The sequence below is a fragment of the Parasteatoda tepidariorum genome, chromosome 2, assembly GCF_043381705.1.
Source record: "Parasteatoda tepidariorum isolate YZ-2023 chromosome 2, CAS_Ptep_4.0, whole genome shotgun sequence".
Taxonomy (NCBI): domain Eukaryota; kingdom Metazoa; phylum Arthropoda; class Arachnida; order Araneae; family Theridiidae; genus Parasteatoda; species Parasteatoda tepidariorum.
The window spans coordinates 5,633,511-5,661,091 of record NC_092205.1 but is presented as its reverse complement, the minus strand read 5'-3'; the positions used below and the strand labels follow the sequence as shown (position 1 = coordinate 5,661,091).

At 27.4% G+C, this 27,581-nt stretch overlaps 1 protein-coding gene across 2 annotated transcripts in view; it reads left to right on the top strand.

The window, feature by feature from the left end:
• Positions 1–27,581, top strand: part of LOC107442216 (cytoplasmic polyadenylation element-binding protein 2) — an 80,164-nt gene that overhangs the window by 10,416 nt on the left and 42,167 nt on the right. For both annotated transcript variants that reach the window (XM_016055714.3, XM_016055713.3), the window contains exon 2: positions 20,571–20,685. In XM_016055714.3, the coding sequence (XP_015911200.1) occupies positions 20,571–20,685 (115 nt within the window). The remainder of the gene's footprint in view (positions 1–20,570; positions 20,686–27,581) is intronic.

Sequence of the window (27,581 nt, the reverse complement as noted above, 5' to 3'; positions counted from 1 at the left end):
CAATTTTCATTTTTAAATGATATGACTATATTTTTACTGGATAAGGATAAGACACTAAAATTTCAATATACTAGATATTATTATATTACAAGTGTGCAGCATTTCTTTACATTTGCTAGTCAAAATTTTTTTTGTCCAGTTTCGTGACTAATTTCAATAAAAATACTTTTCGTGTGTGTTTTCTTTAAGAAACCGTAAACTATGAAAGTTTAAACATTTAACTTTTTTTATGACTCTATCTTTTAATTTGGAAGAACTATAACGATTAAGATTATTAAATGTTTTCTTTTAATTGATTGATTTTTAGTCAACTTTTTTTTTTAAAAATATTAATCTACTCTCGAAAATTTTTACATTGTTCTTTCATATATTCGTTTATGATAATTTAAACTTAAAATGTTATTATTTTCATTTTTTTACAATATGTGCCTGTATACTTACGTTTTTTTTTTTTTTTTTTTTTTTTTTTTTTTTTTATGAAAGAAACTATCTATGTCTCGTAAGAAAATTTTCAGACGCAGTTTAACTTTATTTAGTTCATTGTTTTTATATTCCAAAACGGGCTTCTGTTTTATATTTTTACTGGTTAAAATAATTTAATAATTATACAATTTAATATATATTCTCTTTTAAACTGGTCTTATATAATCCAGCATTTTTTAGGTTTCCACTAAATAATCTTGTAATCATTTCTTTTGTTGAAATTTATCGATTAATTTTTATCGATTCATCCGTTCTAGAAGAAAAGCTTCAAAAAGAGCAATCTCTTTCCTCTTATTTTTTTATTCATTTCCCTCACCCTCTCCTAAGCTTTGTAAAAAAAAATTATATACTAATCTTCATTGTAAATGTTTTCATTGTTTCCGTTTAGCTAATCAAAAAATTTTTTTTTCTTTTTCCCTGTAAGCCAACTTTCTATTATTAACTTTTTACTTTTGTATTCTTTTATTTTATTGTTTTAACTATTATTCTTTTCGTTAGTTAAGAACTAATGCATTTATGTAGAAAATTAAATTAAAAAACATAATTTTTTTTCTATTCGTCACGAATTCTTATGAATAAGCTTACTCTAGTATTTATCAGTTGTACGAGTTATTTAGAATTTGGATTTTAGACTTAGTAGCAAATTTTTTATTGGAAAATTTTAAAATATATATTATTACTTAAAAACCAATTAATATTGGTGTAACTTAATTTTTAATTCTGGATTTTAAAATAATTTATTGGACAATATTAATATTACCTGTAATAAACCTTAAAATTAATCATTAAGTCAAACTGGTAATATATTTTTCCTTGTGATATGTTTCTCATTGTGATTGCTACACCCCATCCCTAATAAAAATTACGTCTATTTCTATGCATTCTCATCCATTCAATCAAATAATGAAAGAAAATGTTTCCTTATTATCAAGTACATATAAGAAAGCTCTTTCATTTATATTTATATTAGAGATATTATTTAAAATAAGCTTTTGACTACATAACTTATAAATTACTTCTTTACAACAGTTTTTAATTCAAATAGCGTATTGGTATTTCATATTAAACAATAATTAGAAAACGATTATAAAATGACATCGTTTTGAAGAGAAATTATTTTTTTGTTTCAGATTAAAATATTTTTCAGTTATAAATGCTATAATTTGTAAGTTCTAAATTTAATCTTTTATATCTCGGATCATATATAGTCATATATTATATATGTATATATAATATAGGAATCGAGAGCTTATATATATTGAGAAAATAGTTTTAATTTAATGTTATTTATTTTGAAGGAAATAGTCAGTGTTTCAATTATGTAAAAATGAATAAATAAATCATATTTAAAAAGGCATGCATAATTTATTTCATTTGGAATTTAAATATTCCACTTTTGTTGGATTGCCCTCTGCTCTTAATCGCAAAATACTAATGTATTGTGGGTTTAAGAAAAAGAATTATCTGTCAGTATCTTGGTTATGTTAAATAATAAAATATTTCTATAAATTTTTTTTCTTTAGAAAGAAAATTATTAATATCTTTATATTTAATCATTCTGTTTATTTTCGTTTACCCTAGAAACTAGAAAATTTTTGAAATTGCATTTTATCATTTACATCTAATTATATTTTTATAACTGAAGTTTAGATTAATCTAATGATGTTTTGTGCAAATTATACTTTTTATGTGATAACATTTGCTACGTTTTATCACTCTTTTCAGATAATTTTTGAATTACTGAATTTATTATAAATTTTATAGCTCTAGCTAACTCCGTAAACTCCTGGTACATAATAAATCAATATTATTCATCGCAACTTATCGTTTCCTTTAAGTTGTTTTCGTTGCTTAGTCGGTCGAAAAGGCTGTAAAAATAACTTCAATGATTTCATAAGAAACACTGCGAAAGTTCCGCAGTGATTTATATAAAACCGCCCATTTTTCATTTGATTACAGTTAGTCTTCGAAAGTACCCAAACTGGAATATCAGTTTATAGCATATTGTTGAGTAGTATGAATTTATTCTCGAATCAATCTGCTATACGCTTAATTTGTTCAATAAAAGTTTGTTGTACAGAACATAGTATGGCCTCATATGATTTCGTTGATTGCAATTTAAATGTATCCTGTATTTGTCAGAAAGGATTTAGATGAAGTCTGTCCAGGAAACGTAGATGTTCTGCGAAGCAGGAAATTGACGCCAGTGGGAAATCCTCCTCACATCATTTTCTAGCAAACAGGGGATGCTGTGCTGAAGGCGGTGGCTTGAGGCTTCTGCTATATTCATTCGTTCTTTTGCCTCGAATTGTCGTTTATCCTATAGTTGAACTAAGATATGATATGGGAGGAGTAAAGTTGAACAAATATTTATTATCTGTAATTTATCTAACAATACCATTGAAATAAGTATTGTATTGAAATGACGAAATCTTGGAATAATTGGCTATAAAAATAATCTTTTTGCAAAGAGGGAAATTTCATGAATATGCTGATATTCATGAAAGTTTGGGTCGCAAAACTTTTATCTTTCCTTTTTCAAAAGTTATTATCAAAATAATATAGTCAAGGTATTATGAAGAAATGAGTTATTTGTTTATGTGCAATGCTGTTTTTTTATTATTTTGTGTTAGTTGATTCTGATTGTTTAAATGAATGTAGGTTTTAATATTCTAATAGGTAGGATGGAATCTTGCCGTTCATATACTACGTAAGCATGTTTCTGGAAATTTTACGTTCCTCCTCCCTCTTGTCAGCAAGTAAATAAGAAAATCACAAACACTTTTCATGCTTACGCGTGAGAGTAACAGCACCCCCTTTTTTTGCTTTAACTCTTTTGTTATAGTAGTCTAACTTTAGGATTGAATTCAAATAAGCTATGTAACTTTGCATAAAACGAATTTTAGGTTTCAATTCTTTTTATAAAGTTTTAGAGTGGAATATTCTTTAAAAATCTTTTCTGTTTTACTTCTGCATTTAAAACTCTTGGCTTTGAAATTCCCAGAATAAGTTCGTTTCCAATTTTTTTTATACAACCTTAATTTTCATTTGTAAAAAGTACCGGCACGCAGGGGTCCAGTACTTTTAACCATAAAAAAAAAAAATATATACGGAACAAAAATTTGGAAAATTTTTTGTACCTAACAAAAATCTGATACGCGGTAATTTTTACAGTAATAATTACTGTAAAATCGCTGACATACCTTAATTAAATAAGTATTACTGTAAAAATTCCGGTATAATATTTTACAATAAAAATATGGATTTTACGGATGATGCACCCAAAATGCCGGTTCTTTATACCGCAATTTGAACCGGAGTTTTCAATAGTATTCCTGACTTATGAAGAAAATACAATATTAATTCACGCATACCCTATTTTATTTTCTCAGCTTCACAATTTTTTAACTTACAATTAATATTAAACACCGAATAATATTTTAAATTATTTCTTATAGTCATATTTAATAATGTGTTAAAAAGTAACACATTTAAAGAATGCATATTAGATACAAGAAACATATTAGTTAAAAGGAAAGTTTTTTTAATCTACATATATTAAAATTTAAATTCATTTAAATAATTTCTAAAACATTCACATTTTTATTACAAATAGTTTGTTCTATAAATGTTAAACTCTTATCCTGATATTTTGAAACAAACGTTATGCTAAACACCAAATTATTTTTAAATTACCGTTTCTTATAGTCGTATTTTTAAAAGAAGCACTTGTGTTATTAATCATTTTAATCTCTGTTATTATTAATTTTAATATACGTAAATAAAAATTCGAAATCATGTAAATAAAGGAAATAATAATGACTAAAGCATTCACGTTTTTATTGCAAATAATATGTTTCATAAATACAAATTGTTTTTGCCTGATAATTGGTACGAAAGTGTTGTTAAACATCGAATTATTTTTTGAATGACCCTTTCTTATAGTCTTTATTTAATCTTTTAGTCGTATTTTAAAAAGAAACGTTTTTATTTTCATCTACATACATAAAAATTTAAAACCACAATAAATAAAATTAGGATAACTTAAACATTTACAATTTTATTGCAAATAAAAAGTTACGCATTCAAGTTTTTATTTCAAATAATACAGAATTCTCTGCTTAATAATTTGGTATTAAAGTAATTCTACATTTGTTCACAAACACATTTTTTTGATAACCTTCTTATTTTATTTCATCCGATTGCTCTACAATGCTCTATTTTTGAACATGTAACAAAATGTTATTTCCATATTAATAGCTCATGCATAATATAAAACCCTTTTGACTTCGGTGAATTTCTTTAGCCAGTTTCGGTTAATCGATTTGTAATATCCCTTTTTTCATGGTGTGCGAATCTATTCATCTAATATCAGATTGATTCACTATTTTCTATAGTTGAACAACCCTATTGATGTCCGATGTGTTTTATTTAGCGGAATATTTTCTATTCACTTGTAAATGAGTTCTCCCATTTGATCAACTCATGATCAAAGGATATCCGACAAGTTATTCAAAAACTCACAAATGTAAAAATTCCTCTCGTCATTCCCCCCCCCCTTTTAAAAAATTCGTCTTTTAGTATTCGGAACGCATTACAATAATTGTTTTAATCAAACTTTTATACTTTATACTATTATAATTAAATCTTAATTAAACTCTTATACTTGTAATATTTATTGTTACTATATTATTATTTATATTGTACGATGCCGATTTATAATTTATTACTAATAATATGAAATATTACTCATTGACATTTGGCATAAAAATATGTGTTACAACTATCATATTTCAGTCTGAAAAGTAATTAAAATATCAACACTTATGGCTAAGGTTATTTAATAATTATTGACAAATTAAGATGGCTCTGAGAGAAGATGGAGAGTTAGCCTCTTTTTGAGGCGACTCAGATTCGAAACCCCGCGAAAAACTACAAGCATTGTAACTATTAGGTGCGGCTTAAATATTCTAATTCTTCAACTTCTTCTCTAATCCTAACACCTTAATTTTTTCACCACCTATCTGTCGCCCCAGGCGGAAGTACTTTGATTTCAGTTTTAACTATTTTCAAGCGATGTCCGAGATATTGTCCAAGTTCTTTACATTGTGAATTTTAGAAAACAATTTAATATCTGACCGTCAGCAGTTAAATCACACAAACCGTACGGGACAATCCCATATTTTCTGACTTACTGATGTTAAAGCTAAAAAAAAGTTCAATTCAAATTTAAAGTTCGATTCAAATTTTGCTTATATAAAAATGACCACTCAAAAAGCTTCAAGCATGATCTTTCAAGTTGTGACAATAGTTTTGTTACGTAAAATCTTTCAAAATATTTGAGAAAAGAAAGATTGTTTACATAGAGTCAGTATAAAAGTGTTTCCATAAATTAGTTCTACCCCTGTTACGCTATTGCTCGAAAAAGGCAAGCTCCGTCACCAATACTTAATGGTGTGACAGCATTCGGTGATCCATTTATATTTAAAACTTCTACTGGCATTTTGCTTCGTCATCTATACATCAAATAATTGCTTCGTAACTAAATTTTTATTTCTATAAAATTCAAGATTATTCTACATAAATACTTGACGTATAACTGATTATTCAACTCTATTCAAATTATTACTTGAAACAACCTAACAGACTGTTTCTAAATCAATATTTAGTGTATAATTTATTTTTTAACACCACTTAAATCATTACTTTACCCTTTGACGCAGGTGTGACATCGATGTTCCTTTTATATATATATATTTGACGCAAAAATATATTTTGGTATTATTTGATTAGAAAAAAAAACAGTCTAATAGTTACCAAATAAAATCTGTTAGATTATCGAAATTATATTTGTATAAAAATATAAAATTCGAAAGAAAAAAAAATTTTAGTAAATTTTTTTTCATTCATATTCAAAAACTTATCAATAATTTTGTAAATTCAATAAATTTCAATGTTGTATTATGTTGTAATTAAAATGTTGTGATTAGAAGATTTTGCATTAATCTCGTAAAAAGACACAGGTGTTTCATGCTGTATTTCATAACCATAAATTATTAAAATATTAATTATAATATTTTTCTCTTATTTTGACCTAAATGAATACAACATAATAAACAAAAAGTATTAAAAAAATGCTTTTTAAAAATTCTGCTTCAAAGGGTTAAGAAAACCTAACAAAATGAATAATAACTATAGTGTTGCCAATCGATAGAGAAATACCCGAGTTAATGGTGCCACATAAAAGATATATATAGCATGCATACATATCTATCATATACATGTCTATGTATTTATCTAGCATGGTTGAGTGTAATATGCCAGTATAAAAAAAATGAATAAAAAACTACTTTTATATGTCTGTAACACATGAAATTCAATGCAATACGAATAAAATAAATACGTCATATCTCCTGAAAGGATAAATAAAGGTTTATTCAGATGAAAAGAAATATCAACAGGTGTTTCCTTTTTATTTCTTGTCGACTAAGGAAATCTGTGGTCTTTTTTATTAAAACTAGATTTTCTGAAAATAAGCTATTTTAGTTTTTCAATTTAATTTACTGATTTTATTTAAAGGATAAGGTTTTTGGATCCTGATTTTGATCCAGGTAATTGTCAATTATTATTTCTTTAGATCTTAATTATTAATTACTTTTAAAATTATAAATAAACTTTTTCAAACGTCCAAATCAAACAATTTTTTTTTAACATTGAACAGTTGGATTACACAAAATTAAATATTTAGAATTTTTATTATTTATTATTTTAAACTTAGGGATTGTTCAAATGTTTTTTGCATCTAGTATCTACTCCCCTCCTTAAAAGCAGAAATTAGCAACTCATCTCGTCCCTTTAAGCTCTTTCGTAATATTTAAGAAGCCTCTAACTTTACTTATTAAATGTTTAACATATTAACTGACTCGATTTTCGAAGAAATCTATCTTTTAGGTAAATAAATCATTAAAAAAAAAAGCTATTAAGGAAAGGATTTTCCCCCAAAACTTTAAAACTATCCTCTAAAGTAAAGCAACAGCTCTTTGTGGGTATGGTGGTGTGAGGGCAATGTGATTAGCATTGCGACCCGACCGCCTTTACTTCCCAGGCAAGCTTGTACTCATCGATCTGAAGCTGGAGTCGACTTTCTAAATCTCGAGCTTTGAAATTGTGCTGAAAATTTTTTTTTAACTGAGATTACAATTTACTGAGATCAATTCTCCGGTTTTAAATAATATTTCTGATTTGTTGCAAAATTCACTCAATTATTGAGTCATTGAATTAGTTAAATAACAATTTAAAAACATTGAATTAGTAGTATCAATGCCGAGCTTTCTTATTCTTTCCTTATTTTTTATGGACATTTTTTAATTATAAATTCTTAAAAAATCTTTTTACATAGCAATTTTTTTAATAAAATTTTTTCTTTAACAAAAAAAAAAAAAAAAATCAAAAAAATAAAAAAAAATCAAAGCAAGTAAAATTAGTTCAAGGGTTTAGCTGAAAAATTAAAAACGTAAGTATAATCCATATACTATAAAATAATAATAATAAAAAATTACATTTCCACGGGGAAAGCTTGCATTTTTTAATTTAATAAGTTAAAGATAAGTGATTAAAAATTTTAAAGTTTTTTTTTTAATTTAAAAATATAATACAGTTAGTTTTCATTTTTAATATTAACTAATATTGTCCTTATCACACTAAGTTAAATAATTAAATTATAATTGATTGATATAGATATTAAATTCATTACAGCCGCTATGAAAATAAAATGAAGCAAAAAATACAGTGTACTCTCGATATCTCAAAGTTGAAGGGACGCTTCATCTTTGAAAAATTTTGAAATAACGAATTTTCGAGATAACAAGTTCAGAACTAAATATGTTCTAAAAAGTAGAAAAAAATATTCTAAAATATGACTCTAAAAAATAGAGTCATGAAACATAAGAATAACAACTTATAAATATGTATGCAATGATAGCTGATTATAAGTCTAAATACAACAATGATAATTTTACTTTTAAAAGTTAGACAAAAATAATTGTGCATTAAATATAAAAGAACTAGTTTTCATTAAACTTACGTATTGATTTTTCCGAAAAAACTCTTTTTTTTTTTCGAAAAAAAAATGAACGTAACAAAGTTTTGCGAGGAAACTCTTGACAAAGGCCTTCAAATTAACATTAAGTGGATATATAACACCGAGGAGAAAAATATTTTTTCGACATAACAAGGTTTTCAAAATATCGAAGTTCGAGATATCGAGAATATACTGTTTATTTTTTATGCGAACTGAAACTGGCTCTGTATGTCTCATGTAACTGAAGTTTCACGTAAAAAAAAAAAAAATAAATAAATAAATAAATAAATAAAATTATATATTTGTCTTTATATTGGGAAAACAGTAAATGAAAGAAATTTACTCTGAATTAATAAAATGTACCTTACAGTTTCTAACATCGTTTCAAAATTTTTAATACGCATATTTAATTAAACAATAAATGCAATTTTTTACTTCACAACTCCGCACGTGTATTTTTGTGTGATTTATTTCAAGAGCTTGAAGTTTATTGGCTACCGCAAGATGATGAATTGGTTCTTAGTTCTTTCGCCCAAACCTTTAGCTACCATATATCCATCTTTCCTGTCGTAGAACAATTGTTTTCAAGTTTTCTGTTCCAAGACACCCAGATGAAATGCAATTTCTTCTCTTGCACAATATGTCTAGCTGGATGTCTTACTTTGCATCACTGTATTTCTTTCTTAATCAATATCATATTCTTCCTGATACATTTGTAAAAGTGACTGCTACTTTATCTTGAAGAGGAAATACTCTACTCGATTTTGCTTTTATTTTATTGTATTTTACTTTGTATGCGAATGAGTCTGCAAAAATTTTTATTGATTTATTTAGTTAGTTATTTATTTTTTTGGTCTGTTATTTACGGGATCTTAAAATAGATACCATATTAAAAAGACATTAACTCAATAGGGTATAAAAATCTGTTTAAAGATGAATTTAGCTTTCTTTTCTATTAAAGTGTTTTCTTTTTCTTCTTTTTTTTAATAACGAGTTATTCTGTACAGAAGTATTTGTCAATCTGTCTTTTTTTTACTTTAAAGATCCATGTAATTAGTTTATGAGGCCCGGTGATTGTGTGCACCTCGCTCCCGTATCACAGATCCGGGGTTCTATTCTGGGACCGGGCAAGGTTGACTGAACCTTTCATCTCTGTAGTGGATCGATAAAATGAGTTCCGAGCATGCTTGGGCACTAAACACTGGTTGTACCGCTTTCGACTGACCACCCAACCGGATCATCTGCTTTTCTATCCCTGAACCCAAAGTTGAGAAAACTGGGATGCACACAGTTGGCCTTGGCCCTCCATGGACTGTCGCGCTACCGAGTTTTTATTAATTTATAATAATATATTTTTTATTCCATATTTAATAAATTTTAACTTCGCATTTGCTTATATTATGTATTATTGTGAAACAATTTTTAATACAGTTAGATAGTTTGAAATGTGTTGTTTATGATTTATTTAATATGATAATTATGTATTGAGTGTGATAATATTTAAATTATGTTTATAAAATTTAACTAATTGAAAGCCAATTTTCTTAAAGAATTTTTTAAAAGGAAAAATAATCCTATTTAAATATTTAAAAAAAAATATTTTAATAAAATAAATCGGATTATTTTGATTTTTGAAATAAAAATTAAAAAATATCGAACTTTTAGTTTTTGAAGGAAATTTTCAGTGTTTATAATGCTTTGACAGGGGTGGGGGGCATCGATTAGCAAGCGGTTGCTAAGGGCGTTGACCAAATCGCTTCTTTTCTGTCCCTTTTTCCAAATAGAAACATAGACCTTCAATTTCAGATCCCTCCCAACCCTTGGAGAATGAAATTTCTTTTGTGCTTTTTTATTTTTTTAGATCCTGCATTTCGATTGTGTAGGGGGGAATGACGTTCAACAGAGTGTCACTTATTCTTTTAGGGCAATTTCGTAGATCCAAAAGTGATCCATCCTTTACTCTTTACTACATTTCGTGTGGGGGAGGGAATCGCGTGATTCACATCTTGTGCCTCTATTAATAGTGCAGCGGTTAGTTTCCTCTCTCTCTTCCCATTCTCTTGTAAAATGATATAGTCCCCTCACATTGCTCTTTTCAGAACGTTTTAAAATCATTTTTCTCTCTCTTTTTTTTTTAACAGATTAGGTGAAGAATAATGAATTAAACTGTCAATAATTTCTTCATTTTTCGTGTAATCACGTTTTGTTTAGAGTGATGGTTACTTCTGACTTTATATTATTCAATTCTTAATTATGATTTTTTTCCCCTGGCATTTTTGAGCTAAAGCTTTATTAATAATCACTTTTTCTTTTCACTAGAATTTTTATTTCGATTGATGTTTTAAAAATTTGTATTCTAATGTATGAGGCTGTTTTTTTAATTTTTTTTCCTCCTAGGAATATAAAAAAGTCACAGTTGTGAAAACTCGTAGTAAAATTTAGACTATATGTGTATAATTTTATGGAAAAGCGTTGAAGACGCTGGCTGGAGGTGAAGAAAACTTTACCTTACAGTTATGAATATTTGATATGATTTAAAAATAGCTGATTCACAATTGATTTAAAAATAGCTTATTTGCTTCTACAAATAGTAATTTTATATCACGAAGCGAATTATTTTTTTTTTTTTATATTTTTAATAAAAGGTTGTGTGTTAACTTTTTTTTAATTAGGAATTTTCAAATTCATTAAGTAATTAATGTTTTAATGCTCCTTATTTCATTGAAGTAATTTTTAAGAATAAATAAAACAATAAATAATTTTTTTTTTTAAAAATGACAAACTTTTTGCGAAAATGATTCTATGACTAACATTTATGAAAAGTATTTTCAGTTTTAAAATTTTGTTGTTAAATGAAATAAAATATATCAATGTACTTTTTCTAATCGTAAATTATTCTTGGGCAATAGTTTTTGAGTTGTATAGAACAAGACAGTTAATTATACAATATTTTTTAATAGAAAAAGTAAATGTAAAACTTTCCTACACTTTAAAGACAATATTCATAAACGAAAATCAGTTTGTCTTTGTCGAGGTCTTTATAAACAAAAACCATTTCCTTGAAATGAGCCTTGCTTTAAATGCTTTTTGTTTAAATCAAAATATATATTGGGCCATAATTAGTTTAAATAAAACAAAACAGTCTTTTAAATTTATTTTGACTAAATTGAATATTAATTGATAAGAGCACAGTAAGAGAAAAAAATCTACTTCATAAAAATTATTATATAACAATTCGAAAGAATTGTATTTTAAAAATTTACTTCGATTTTATTTCAGTAACAATAACAATTGTTCTGGTATGAATGAATGTTTTTTTTTGTTTCTTCATTTCCTGCTATAAAATTTCGAAATTTGTATGAAATTTAAAAATTATAAATTCGCCGTAGTTTTTTACGTCTTAGCTTTAATTTTATCTCGTAAGAATTGTTCAGGGTTAAGTTTTAGATTCAGGTTCTTACCTTTTCTTTGACTAATTATACTCGTATCCGCAAATGTTTTAATTTATTTTTATCTCTCATGCAAACAGATTGTTTAAAAAATATTATTGTCACAAATTTATACTTTTCTCGGGGGAATATTATGAAATATTTTTGTCACCAATTTATACTTTTCTTGGGAATATGCTAAAAAATATTGCTGGTACCAATTTATACTTTTCTAGGGGATATACTATCTATAAAATATTCTTATCACCAATTTATACCTATCTGGGGAATATGCTAACTATATATTATTTATAAAACTGGATGTGTGCAGTATGTTTTATTTAATTACAATTGAAGAATTGATTGCTGGACATTTTTGATGTTTCTGTGTTCTTTGAACAAAATAAATAAATGAATAAAAACAAAAAAAAGTAATAAAAAAATTGACAAAATTTTCCCGTTTTATTATTAGTTTTTCTTGAAATACGAACATAATATTTGTAGTCAAAAAAAATTAGTTGGATTGCACCTTTTTTAAAATGTGAGAGAAACTATATATGTTGCACAGAATCAATAATTTATTAATTATTTACAGATTTTCTTATGATTTATTACTGTCTCAAGAACTTTTAATTTGGTTCTCTTAGTTTGTTTATTTCATAATATTTATTTCTTAATAGAAATTACGAGGCACATGACCATTAGCCGTATTATAGCTCCCCAATATTTCTGATCAATCTGTTTAAAAACTGTTAGTGAAGTGCTTTCATGCTGTCCATAATTAGTCTAGAGAAAGAAAATGAGACAACACTGTGACAGATTTGGGGGCTTCAACCGTATGGTGATAACCGGGAATGCACCACAAGGGACATTACACCCCGCATTATTATTAAAAGGGTATTAATAAAGGCATTCAAAATTATGTCCATTGAACAACTACGACGAGGCATTAAAATAATAATAATTAAACTTAATATTTTTAAAATTGAAAACAATAATTAAACTTATAATCCAAACTAATTGAAATCATTAAAATTGTAAAAAGAAAATGAAATTATTTCTTTTTAAAAAAAATGCCATTAATTATAAAATGAGAGTAGAAGTTGTCCGAAATCAGTGAAAGTTGCAAGTTCTGAAATTGAAGACTTCATTCTCGACTGAAATCTATAACCATTGCTTCCTTACCTGCGAGCTCCAGGACATATAAATGAATGAGTCACGTAACTGTTATATGCTGACAGCTCTCTAATATTTGTCGGTTTTGAATTCAAATGGCTACACGTCCGCGTTGGTTTTAACTTGTTTGACAGTTTTACTACTCATTGTTTACAATTGTCTATTCTGTTTCAACATGCATTTTGTGTGTTTCTTAAAAGCCTACGTTACCATGCTTTAGCTACATTTTTTTCACTGTTTTATTTATTTTTTAATAATTTTTATACTAGATTGGCCTTTTACTATTTCGGCGGTATAATTTCTGTGTGTTAGACTTAAAAAACATAATATATTGTTTGAGCAAATTAATTTGTATAGTTCAGGTTAAATCCCGAGAACCATTGAAGTTGTACCTTAGTGTGTAAAAAAAAAAAAGAAGAAAAATCCGATTGCTAGATAAAATCTATCATGTGCTTCGTTTTTTTATTCTTTTTTTTTCTAATTTATTTATTTATATTATAATTTTTGTTTAATTCTATTTTATTTTATTTATTTGTTTATTATTTATTCATTATTTTATTGTTTATGTATTCATTTTATTGTTTATTTATTTATTTTATTCACTCGTATCTCGCACTGGCTCTCTACTAAGTCGACCGCATAGTTTCTGAGTAATAAACTTATGAAACTTAAAATATCCTTTGAACAAATCAATAAGCATAGTTGAACAAATTAATATCCTAACCTACGAACCATTGAAATTGTGTCTTAATCTGTAAATTTCCGATCACAAGATAAAAAAGTTATGCTGGTGTTCCTTTTTTTTTTTATTATTTGCTATTCAAAAACCAAATGTATTCTACGAATAGTTTTTACAATTGCATTCAATTAGCTTTTCTATTCAGCATTGCAAATGATTTCCAGATTGCATTTTGTTTACTTAAAGACTCTTTAAGAAAGGATTTGCAAGCCGTAACTCAGTTTTCAATGAATTATATGTTTTAATAAACAACGAATATAATGATGCATTTCTTTTTATAAAGGAATAAAAAAAATATATGCGTGTCATGCCGAAACATTTCTTTTTTTGCATTAACGTATTCCTTTTTTAATACCCTTGGCCTAGCTAGAGTAAGTTCCATTTTATACAGTTAGTGCCAGATTATATACGCCATCCTATTGTTCATTCAGATGACTGTGCTTTTTTTACCCTTTCAAACCTTGGCATCTTCGCGAAGTTCTCATCTCCCCATAATTAAGGAAGGTACACTGGTCGTCTGCCAGGTAGAAAAATTATTTATGCGTCTATGTTGGAATCGGTTTTAAAAATATTTCGTAGCACGACCTTGTTTATGAACAACTAAACCCCCTTTTTTTACGCGCGTGGTCCAAAAAAAGAAAAAGACTATTTCTATAATGATGTTACAAGTACGACCGTAAATTAAAAGGCCGTGTCCAAAACCATAAAGATAAAGGCTGTAACGAAAGTGTATTATTTTATTTTCTATACGGTATGTTTTCGCTAAGATATTTGGGCGCTAATGACGTGTTTATAAATTAAATGCGAGAGGTATTCAAAAAATGTTTTTAAACTATAACAGGAAATATGAAATATTACTCTTAAAGGAAAGTAGCATGTGTAGGGGAGAGTGGGGTCAAATGTAACATTTTTTACTTAACTATTTTTAACTAACAAAAAATCCAAGATATTATTACTATTAATTGACAGACGGGTAAAGTAGACTATCCTCTACTAGAAAAAAAAAACCTTATTTTAGATGTTATTATATTAGTTATTAACAATTTTCGACAGTCGTGCACTTGTTACATCCCCACTTACGGGGTCAATTGTAACAGTTCATAAATTCAACTAAAATATAGTTAATTATACATATTATCATAGTTGTGATATATTTTTTATTGATCAAAATAGTAGTGATATTTTAGGAGTAAAAATAATAATGAGCAGAGACCTAAAGGGTTAAACTTTTAACTTTAAGGGGTTAAAAATTTTAATTTATGCTGTGAAAGGTGACAAATAAAATAATGCGCATGCAACATAATATAAATGATATAGGAAACTATTGGTGGTTTTTAAAGAGTTAAGTAATGGTTTGTAAACATAAGATTATTTATTTTCAGCTGTTACAATCGTCCCTTTACAATCCTCCCCAAGACGCCATTTCAGCTTCATTTGTTAAAAACAATGCTAGTTAGTTAACAAAACTAATCTTTTTTTTAAATGTTAATTAAGGTGTCCGCTTACATATTCGGTTAATGATTTTTATTTGTTTAAACAAAATACTCTGTTACAATGCAATATTCTAGTACCAAAAAAAAAGAACTTGAGTAGCGTGAAAATATCTTTTGTGATGTAACTCTTTCAAAAGTACATAAAAATGGTTGCCAGCAGGGGTGTACATGTAGATTTATTACATATACCTTGATCGCCACCTAGGAACCAAATCTAGAACCCGACACTCGAAATTTTTGCTCTGTTACAATCGTACCCTGTTACAATTGACCCCAATCTCCCCTACCTACTGATAATTCGTCCAAGTATTAAATATCTCCAACGATACATAAAGAAAAATAATAATTGAAATGATTTATTTTTTTAAAACTTAATGCCGTAGTTGAACTTATTAAAGACATAAATTAAAATTATTAAAAAATACTAAAATTATTTCGATTTTTTTAAAGAAAAGTATTAAAAGTCAATTTACTTCACACAAGCAAGTAATTTTTAGGGATACAAAACTCTTCAAGATGGATTAAACGCTAAAATCCGTTGGTTTCAAGTCTTGCGAATAATATGGTCATTTTGTTGTAAACAGGTGCAGGAGAATGAACCTTAAACCATTTTGGAGTACATTTAACTCTGTTGGAGCAGAATTTTGTTGGAATTCCTATTTTTTGCTTCTGAAGAAATGCTGTGGTATCATTATCATTTCCTGCATCATTAAATTTCGAGGATGTTATTATTTTTTTATAACACTATAAGGTCCGATTAAGCTGTTAATGCGAAGATTTTGCATTCCTTTTTAAAGCAATAATAATAATAACTAACTAACTCAGTGGCGCGACAGCCCATTAAGAGGGCCAAGGCCGACTGTGCCCATCTCAGTTTTCTTGACCTTGGGCTCTGGGGTGCAGGAGCATATGTTCCGGTCAGGTGGTCAGCCGAACGCGGAACCCCCAGTGTTAGTTCCCAAGCATGCTTGGTACTCATTTTATCGACCCACTGAAGGGATGAAAGGCTGAGTGAACCTTGCCCGGCCCGAGGATCGAACCAGGGACCTGTGGCACGACAGCGCGAAGCGCTACCGCAATAATAATAATAGATAGTACTAAAATGAACTATGTTTAATGCTATTAGTTAAACTTTGTTTAAATGTTCTCGGCATTTCATAGTCAGGCAAGGTGTAAGAAAAAAACATCTTTTTATGTTTCCTCACAACAATGTATTAACTTAATTTTTCAAAAAATTATTTATATTAAATTTAAAAATTAATTTTATATTAATTTTTCATTAATTTAATTTTTAATTTTTCACTTTAATTTTTTTATTATCTAACTGAGCGGACATTTTTATGACTCATTTTTTCCATGCATAACTGTATATTTCGTACATCAATTTGTAGTTGATTATTCAAACATAGGCTGTGATTTGTTTTTTTTCCTTTGCAGTTATTTGTTGCTTTAAATTATTTTGACATATATAATTTGAGTGGATCATTTAACAATGTTTTTAAAGTTTTTATTTTAACTTCAACTAATAAATATTAAAGAAGTAATTAGTAAACTAAAAATTATGGCAAATATAAAAAATAATATTAGTATAATAATAGTTACTTAAAAAAATTAGTGAAAAATTAAAGAAAAATATATATATTTGAAAGACGTCTGGTGAGACGTTGAAATACTTTTTCACATTTTTACTGCTTATGTATCTGAAAATAATATTAGTTATTTGTTTTAAACTTAGTTTTTTACTTGTGGAAATTACTTAAAGATGTATATGCTCAATGCAATTTCCAACGTTTCTTAACTAAAAATTAGTGTAATTTCCATATTAAAACATGTTTTACTCTTAAAACTGAAGCCCTAAAATATTACAACGATTTATTACAAATGTTTTTACACTTAATCCAAATTATGTTGAAATAAATGCATTTATATTTAATTTTAATGATTTATGTGACATATAATGAATTGTAAATGTTTTAAGCTGCATTGTACTACAATGCCTAAAAATATGGAAGAAAAATAATTCTTGTAAGTGGCTTGGAAATGTTTTAACTTGTTAGTTACTTTTTATTCAATAAGCAAACAATTTTCTATAATATGACCTAGCTGCCTTTTAACTTTAAATCTTTTAATAGAAATGTCGTCACAATTCATTCAAAGACAAAATTTGAAAATAAACTGCAAAGGTCTGACGACAGCGTATAAATATCCTTCCCTCTTCCTGTAGGATAATGCTCTCCTATAACTGCTAACCGTGATCCCTCCGCATCCCACTTTCACCCGAAAACGGAGATCCCTGCTTTTATGTCTGAATGTATGAAGGAATGTTAAGGTGAGTTCTATTTTTAGAACTCAGCTCTCGACGTCGTTTCAGAAAAAGGGTTGCGCCTCGCGAATTCTGGGATAGGTAAGACTTCGGGTCGATCGAACACGTGATTCCCTACAAATTTAGAGATTCAATTCAAAGACTTGTTTTTTAAAGGATTTTGCAAGGTTTTCAGGGTGTTTATTTTTTCAATGTTCAAGTCTACTGCGGCATTTTCATTAATTGTGGGAACGGCATTCATGTCTTGGCAGAGAGCCAGCAACTTTCCTTCTCTCTTATAGAAATGCAGCAATATAATAAATTATTCTACACTTGCGCATTAAATTTGTGGGACTTTGAAATTTTTGGATCGCCTTCATTTGACCTACATTGCGTCATTTAGACTTTGTCTTGAAACTGAGTCTTCGTAATAATGAAAGTAAATTACAAAATAATGATTATGGACATCCACTCATTCATAGTTAATTTATAAGAATTTAAGACTTTTTTAGCGAATAATATGCAATTTTTATAACAGCTTTGAGTTTGCAACTGCTATTCATGACTATTAGGTCAAGATTAGCCTATCTAAAGCCAGCACTGTCTGCGCTTAGTTTGAAAATGGCGCAAAATGTTAATATGGAGAAAATCCACAGTTTTGTGAAAATAAATAGCGTTCGTAATATTTAAAAACTTACTCCAATGCTGTATTACTTGGAGTCATAAAAATTTGCAAAAACTGAGAATAAGGCAGTGATTTTTGATAATTTTCATCTAGATGGAAAAACGTCGCCAATAATGCGATTTTTTTTAAAAAAAAGTTTAATAACTTTTTAAATATTTAAGTTATTTGTCTCTTTTAAAGCCCTGATAATTGTTCACTGTTAAATTATATATAGTTTAAAATCATCGCATTGCTTCAACGTTTGTTTCAAAATTGAGTTTTCTTAATAATGAAAGTAAGTTATGAAATCATGATTACAAAAGGTTCAATCATTCATAATGAATTTTTGAATTTATGATAAATAAAAGCGCATTAATTTAGGTACTTGACAAATATCACGCTGATTCAAGAAGCAACTTCACATACTCAAAATAATCTTTCAAATGTATTTTTAAAGAATAACTTCGTATTGAGAATCTAGATTCTGTAGCCTAATATAAAATATTGTTGGTCTGTAGGCCTGACTGAGGTGCATTACGCAAAGTTTTACAAACATTTTAAAAAACATACTAGAACAATAGTGTATGCAAAGTTAAAATCATCAAAATTATTATTATAACATTAACGCTGTTTTCCGTAGTTGTGTTGAACTTTTTTTAAAATAGCCAATTTGGCGACATTTAAATTTCATAGGTGGAAACCTAGAGGAAAATTATCAAAATCCCTGTCTTATTCTTAGTTTTTGCAAATTTTTATGAACCTAAGTAATGAAGCATTGGAGTAAGTTTTAAAATTTTAAAAAATTTGACATCAAATGCTTTTCATTTTTGCAAAATTGTGGGCTTTTTCCATATTGACGTTTTGTGGCATTTTCAAAATAGGCGTAGACAGCGTTGACTTTAGATAGGCTAAACTTGACCTGACGGTCATAAGTAACAGTTGCAAACTTACAGCAGTTATGAAAATAGCATATTATTCGCAATAAAGTATCATTTCATATTACGACGGAGCCTTCGAAAAATAGCCTTAATTAAATCGCACATTAATTTACACCAGAGAGGGGCCATGTAAAATATTGGTCTGCTACCCCACCAACGATGCGTTTGAAATCTGTTTTAACTTAGACTGAATGAAATTATTATTATTAAATAAATTCGCACCAAATTACTTCAGAAAGGGAGAGAGCGCGCAGACCAAATTTTTATTCTGAGACTCAATTTTCAAATTTCATTCTGTGACTTATTTAATACATTATTAAAATTATCAAGCATTTTTTAAAATTTATTTAGAAAGTGACAATTATGCAAGTTTGTTCTTTAATGATTACAAACTTAATATTCTTTATTTTGCATAACTATATGAGTTTCGAAACACCTGTTTATCTTTAAAAATATTACAATATATTTAAACGTATTTTATATGTATAAATTAAAACGCAAAACATCCGCTAACTTCGCAACTCTTATTAAAAACTATGTTTTTTAGTTACTGAAAATAAATAATTATTCATGTTCTTGATTCTTGGAAGCAGTTCTAAAAAGTCCGTTGCGCAATTTTGAGTTATGCAATTTCAACTTTGTTTTCTTTTATTCTTAAAAAGAGTGAATATGTGCCCAGGAAAAGTTGACTTCTTTTTTAATTAAATTTCCTAACTGAAAGGGCTGAAATATTTTATTTGTTTACGGAAGAAAGGTTCGTTATTAGACATTGGCTTGCATTTATTTTCAAATTTAATTTAACGTGCATTTGGAATAGTTAATGCCTGAAAAATACTTAATAAGGCCAGTTTAATACTTTTTTTTAAAGTTAATAATAATTTCGTAGTTCTTTCATTTATTTTACGTATTGTGCCATATGGTATAAAGAAATCTATTGTTATATATTAACAGTTATAAATTTTGTATTATGCTAAAAATTGCATGAATTATATATGATAGTTAGCTGAAAGAATTCTAGTTATGTCTATGTTAACCCTTAATTTTAACCTCTTAGATTTTAAGTTACATTTTTTGTGTTTTTTTTTTTTTTGTGTTTTTTTTTTATACTAACTAAATGTTGATGTAGCGGTGATATGCTACGCACGATTAGAATGGTCTCTTGATATTTAGCGCTACGTCATGCAATAGATGCATGTATTGCTTTAAATGTAATTTTTTGTTTTTATTGGATGAAGTCCAAGTCACTTAGATTGTATGTGTTTTGCAGGACCGTCAAATTTCAAGTAACTTAAGCAGTCCCCTTGACAACCTACGGCACCCATTAGAGCAACAACTAATGGACATCATGAGAACAACAATGGACGGTCAAGATCATTACAAAGGTTTGTTTTTATAAATTATGCATGCAAAAATCATTATTATTTTTTTTATAAAGAATAATTGCTTTATTTTCATTTTTTCTTTTCATCATTTTTTTCTTCAATAATGCTAATTAAAAATACTATTATTTTTACTTGGGGTCTTAATAGATTTTAAAATTAACTGCCAGACAAAGAAAAGAGGTGACATGAATTAAAACATAAAATTTTTAATATTAAAATGAACGTTTGTGCTCATGAAAAGGAAATTGTTAGCTTGTATCAATTTTTTTAAACTTCCGCAGAATATCAGTATAAAATTTTTTACGAAAACGAACTTTTCAGTGTATTATGAAATATTGGGAATAAGGGAATGATTTAAAGTCTTTTCAAACATGTGTGTGATCGGAAATTAAAAAAAAAACAGGCAATACGCAAAAACGTTCATTTTTATTTTATAAATTTCATCTTCGGATTTACTTCGTGGCCATACAGGCAATGCATATTAAAAATTTAAGATTATGAAGAGCTCTTAAATCACTCTTTAATAGATGGACTAATGACATTTATGCATTCATTTTTTTATACATAAAATAATTTTATCCCATTTTTGCAAAGTTATGTTACCATAACGCAAACCTTTTGCTTTGGTTTGCTATTTTTAGCGATTCGTATTTTTATATTTTGGCGATCTGTAATATAATTATACTTCAGTTTTAAATCAATGTTAAAACTTTCACAGAATATCATTGTGAAAATTATTGCTATATTAGCTAATGAACGGCTCAGTGTATTATGAAACGTTGGAAATAAGGGACTGAATCAAAAAGAAAAAAAAAAATCTTAAAATTTTGCTATTAGCAGGATTTTTAAAGTAGTTATGTAAGCAATGTAATTATGTTATTCCACAATTCACAAGTTATTATGTAATTCAAAAGTTATGGATTAAAGGGGTCATGGATGTAAAGGCTCAACTTCTAGACTATTGACAGTATGATAATGGCAATATGGTCAGCATTTCAACCCTCCACAATTGACAGTTCCGTGCCTTAAGCATTGGGTTTATTGTAATTATATTTCATTAATCATTTTTATTAAATGTATTTAATATATTTTGGCATTTTTTAATTATAAAGAACTGAGTAATAGTTACCATGTATGGAAGTACTTTTACTTTCGTTACTTGTACCGCCGGTACAAGTAAAAATTACGTACTTTTACTTGTACTTTGTTACTTTTTAAATCTAGTACTTTTACTTGTACTTTCGTTACTTTTTTAGGGAAAAAGTACAAGTATTTGTAACGGAAATGTCGAATGAAATCGTTACTTTTTTCTAAAACTCGGTAAGCTTTCTAAAAAAAAATCCAACCGATATCCAATCGTAAAAAAATTATATGTGAAATATAATACTGCAGTTCCTTCTAGTGCTCCCGTTGAGCGCTTATTCAGCGGAGCTAAGCACGTTCTGAGAAATTCTCGCAGCAGACTCAGTGACACCACTTTCGAAATGCAATTATTTTGCAAAATTAATAAAAATATTAATTAGCAAGTTATTTTCATTCATTTTCGAGTTTTATTCATTTATTTAATACATTTCAAATAAAAAAAGTTGGATTTTTTTATTACGTTTTTCAATTTTCATTTCGAACTCACTAATAATACATTTTTGTCTTAATACATTTTTTACCAANTAAGCATTGGGTTCATTGTAATTATATTTCATTAATCATTTTTATTAAATGTATTTAATATATTTTGGCATTTTTTAATTATGAAGAACTGAGTAATAGTTACTAAAAAATCTGTTAGATTATCGAAATTATAATTGTACTAAAATATGAAATCAAAGAAAAAAAAGAGGAAAAAAAACAGAAAAAAATAGTTTCAAAAAGTTTTTTCTCACTTACATTCAAAAATTTATGAATAATTAATTTTGTAAATTAACAAAATTTTGATGATGAATAATTATTTCTCATATATCTGAACAACTGCAAGTTGGAAAAATTATAGTTATAAAGATTTTACCTTTAACTCAGAAAAAGACACCAGTGTTTCATGCTGTATTTTTTAACCGTAAAATATTAAAACACCAAAAAAAAAATTTTTTTTTTTTACTTATTTTGACATAAATTAATACCAATGTTATTTTTAATAAAAATTCTGCTTCGAAGGGTTAAATATCGCATCATTATCGTAACAAAGACAAAGTTCGGTAATGATCGAGTCATGGTTTTATATTTATCTTTTTTGCAAAAAATACTATTGTAAAATATAGATTATTGCATTTAAACCCACACCTTGCGTGATAAAATCTTCCCGTTCACTTAGAAAAAAAAAAAGGAAGAAGAAAAAAAATTGTTAGGCAACAAAAGCTATTTCGCATTTGGCACCCATTAACGGGCGATCAATCGTCTACAACGCTCTTTCTGTCACATTTTCACAGTCCACACTGTAGAATAAACAACCATTTGGCAATGAATTTGGAAACAACTTTATTTTCTTCTCTTTGAATACCTTCCTACCTGAATCACTTCGTTGATGTAATTTACAGGTTACCCATTACAATCAAATAGAGTTTATTTTTACTGCTTACGTAATATTTAAGAAAATTTATTAATAAATTATTTTTTGACGTTTAGTTAAAATTAAGATTGTAACAAATTATTTTATTCACGCTCGTTAATTTAGTGCATAAATAAAAATTTTAACCAGAGTTAATAGTTCTTCATCTTGACTCATATTTTTTCCACCAGAACAGAATTTATTGCATTGTTCTGCAACAAAACTTTATATGGTTATTACAAATGTTCTGAAGGTACCGTCAAAAAAAACCTCCCATTATTTAAATGAATACCATTTCTTAAAAATGACGAATAATTTTATGTTTAAAACCAAATTTGAAAAGCAAATTTTATAAAAGCCTTAATTAATTAAACATTAAACATGTATTAGTGCCTGCGTAAAGAAACAAAAATATTAGCAACATATGAAATCGCTAGTTATAAATAATTTAATGTCTGCAGTGTAGTGACTATAAATAGTTAAGCTCTAAACATATGTTCTTATGTGACATGCTTGTTATTTGTGAGACTTTTCTTTTTAGAGTAATTTTCGACTAGAAATTTTGTTTTGAAGCCAATAATAACACCTAATTCGTGGATTTAATTAATTTGACACTTTTAAACTCGTACTTTTTTTTTTTTTTTTACTTNACCTTTTTTTTTTTTTTTTTTACTTATCCTTGATCTTTAAGTATGGATTGGCAGTTTCACATTATGTTTTGCAATTTTCTGATTTCGACAGATAAATTGATGACTTTGGCACTTCGAGAAACTGCTTTAGGCATTATCATATCGCTATTATAAAAAATATTAGGTGACTCGTATTTAAAAAAAAAAAAATTTTATGCTTTGAAACTTAAAAATAGTTTATTTTGCGATATAATAGAAAAATTAACTTCTTTAAATGAAAAGAAATAAAATAGAAATGGAAAATAAAGAAAAAGTAGATAAATAAATGAAACGTAATAGCGGTGCACGATCTGCAGATCTCGACCTAATATGGTGTTAGAGTGATAAATAGGTGGCTCCCCATCTTTCTGACAAAAATAATTGGAAAGAACTAACTTAAAAAATTTTATAAATGTTTTTTTAAAATCCATTCAAAAAAGTTTGATGAAAAAACAATGAAATTAACATAAAAATTAAAAATTCCGAAATACAAAAGCCTGACTCTATTTGTTAAAATTGAATATTCAAATGAACTTTCGAAATTTTATTTTTATTAATTTTTTTTTAAATAAAACAATACATCGCAGAGCTTTTTTTGTTTAAAAAAAATTAAGTTGAATAATTCTTTTCAAGGAGTGAGTTAAAAAACACTTGATTAAAAATAGTTTTTTAAAATTTTTGATGATACTTTGCAAAACTTTTATTAACATTATACTTTTCTATTTACTTCGTATTTTAATTTTAACTATGAACTGATATTGTTCTTATAACACTACGATATAATTAAGTTATTACGAATTGATTCTATATCTGAATTTGTTGCGGCTCCCGAAACCTAAAAAATATTACTTTTTGCTGCTCTTTTCTTAAAAAAAGTCGTTGCGCCCTTTCTAATGGCATTGTTTATGTCCCATATTTCACAATGTGTCCAGAAATTAAAATTGATGAGAAATAAGTGACATAAAATTGCGACACTCCTTTTTACTAAATGCGAATGATTCGAACTGCCTACGCGTTTGATTACCAACAATGCCTTTAATTAATATACTTATTACTCACTCAGTAACTGCTTGAATGAACGGAAGAAACATTTATTTTGCTTTGTTCGATGCGCTTGAAACCTCCTCCTATTACTCAGCTCATTATATTATACTCAAAAATTTCCCTTTCATGCTCCATATAATTCCTGAAAAAGTCACTGCAGGCTTTTTTTATATGAGTGTATGCTTAGTTATTTTTTTTCCCGGCTACTAATTACACCTTATTTAGTTTTTACCTTTTATATGTTTTTAACCTATACTTTATTTTATTTTATTATAACCGTCGTTGAACAGCCGACCTATTTTTGAGTGTTCAACTAGCATTGTTCAACTTCGTAGCTTTGTAATTTTGAACCTAATCCAGAAGACAAGGGAACTCCTGGATCCGAGTATGGGGTGTAATTTGCCTTCGTGGAGGACTTTTTGGCGGAACTAACCCTCATTTGCGTAACCAGGGTGGCCACCCACCTGGAGAACCTTGAAAACCTGGAATTATCAGGGAAATTTTTTTATACTGGAAAAANACCCTGGTAACATGGAAAGGAAAAAACCTCCCATGGTTATCCTAACAGCAAGGGGACTTAAAAAGAATCACACCCTAAAGAATATATTTATACAAATATTTTCGACTTCATGATTTATTTTTAAAAAATTCCAATCGGCTTAAAACAATGATTTTCTTTAAAAAAAATCAATTGATCAAGGATTTTTTTCTTAAAAATCATGTGATTTAAATCGCAATTTTAATCATGATGTAAATTAAGTTATTTAAATAATGTCTATCCTGGTATTTCTAATTAATTTTTTTAATCATGTTAAAATGTTACATGCATTTACCTTTATTTTGACTGGTAATATATAAGAAATGTCTGAATTACCTGATGTGTACAATATCAACAGTATATATATATATACAGAGAGAGAGAGAGAGAAGGAGAAAAGATATTAACGAAGAGAAAATAATAATCAGTTTTATTTACTGCGCATAAGCTGCAGGTACATGGAACTTATAAAATAAGTTGAAAATATGGAGAAAAGAAGGGAAAAGACGTACAGAATTTTTAAAGGAAATGATTGTTAAAAAATATTTTTAAAATATTCATAAATTAAAAAAAAAAAAAATTTAAATGCGAAAAAAAAAAATTGGAAAATAAAATTAAGTAAGGAAAAGATTTTATCGAGATTATATCTTTTCCTCATTTTTTTTTTTTTTTATTTAAAATTTTTTTTTTAAATGTATGAATATTTTTTAAAAACTTAATCAAAAATATCTTTTCTTCTCCTTTAAGAAGTCTTTTTCGTTGTTTTCTCTATATTTCTAATATAACTTATATATTCAAGTTATTTAATAATTTATTATGTATATTTAATATATTTAAGTTATATATGAGAAACCCATAGCGAATCATAGAAGAAAATAATAACTCATCTCCATCTATAAGTTGATCACTATCGCAAGTGATAAACTTAACACCAGACCTTTACGTTACAATTTTGTCATTAACTAATTTCTAATTGGAAAAAGTATTTCTGAACAGAACATAACAGAAATTGTTCTTTAAAAAAAAATAATATTAAATAAAATCTTGAATAAATTCAACAAATAATAAAAATGCTTTTGTTCGTTTTTTTGCCAACCTAGTTTTTTTCTGAAATGTTATATAAGTAAACACCGGATTAAAGAGATCAGTTTATTGTGACTACTTATGTAGTTTATTTTCCTATATTATGTTAGATTTATTCAGTAAGCTCTAGTATATTTAACCCTCTTACACGCATTAAGTGCATGGCAAACAATTCTATTCTGCAACCTAAAACGCTCTCACCCTACCAGATCCATGCAGCAGAACCCCATATTAATGACTAACATTTCGCAGGCTTTGTGCCCCTTGTCACTAAACACTTGACGTTGTCCACAAAAGCTAACGATGGGTCATAGCTGTTCAAGAAAACTAAGAGTATGCACTATCTCTATCCTTCTGCACTTGTTTCCATAGCAACACGTTCTCTGTGTGTGTAAGCATGGCGGGCAAGCCAGCTGTCGAGGAGCTTCTACTCTTTGCATCTGCCCCTTCAATGATGGAGTACTTTTAGGAGTTTTGATAATAGAGATCCACCATTTCGCTTTTAGTGTATTAATATATTTCTTTTCTTTGACGGATGTCATCTTTAAGTAATTGAGTCTGCTTTCAAATTATTGAATTTGCGTTGGAATAATGAATTCTTATTTCGATGATTTTTGATTTATTTTTTAAATTACTTTTATTAAAATTTGAGTGATTTATTTATTTGTTTTTGGAATAATGCGGAAAAATATGTATGGATTTTAAGATTCCATTGGTGAACTACTCAAATACTAACTTTTTCTCCTCGTTTTATTCAGTTTATATTATTTTGTTAGTAAATTCAAATTTCCGTTGGTTATGTGTTTGTTGTTCAAACGAGTAGGATAATATAAATTAATTTTCCTGAATAGGAGAAAAATGAATGGGAATTTAGCTTTTACCCGCCTTTTATGATGCCGCACTAGAAAAAAAAAACTGACTGTTAATTCTTTTATCATCTTTTCCAAAAAGCAATGAAGGTGTACTTGAATGATTTCTCTTGAAATTCAATTCAATCATGTGTGCATTCTGAAAGTAAAAATAT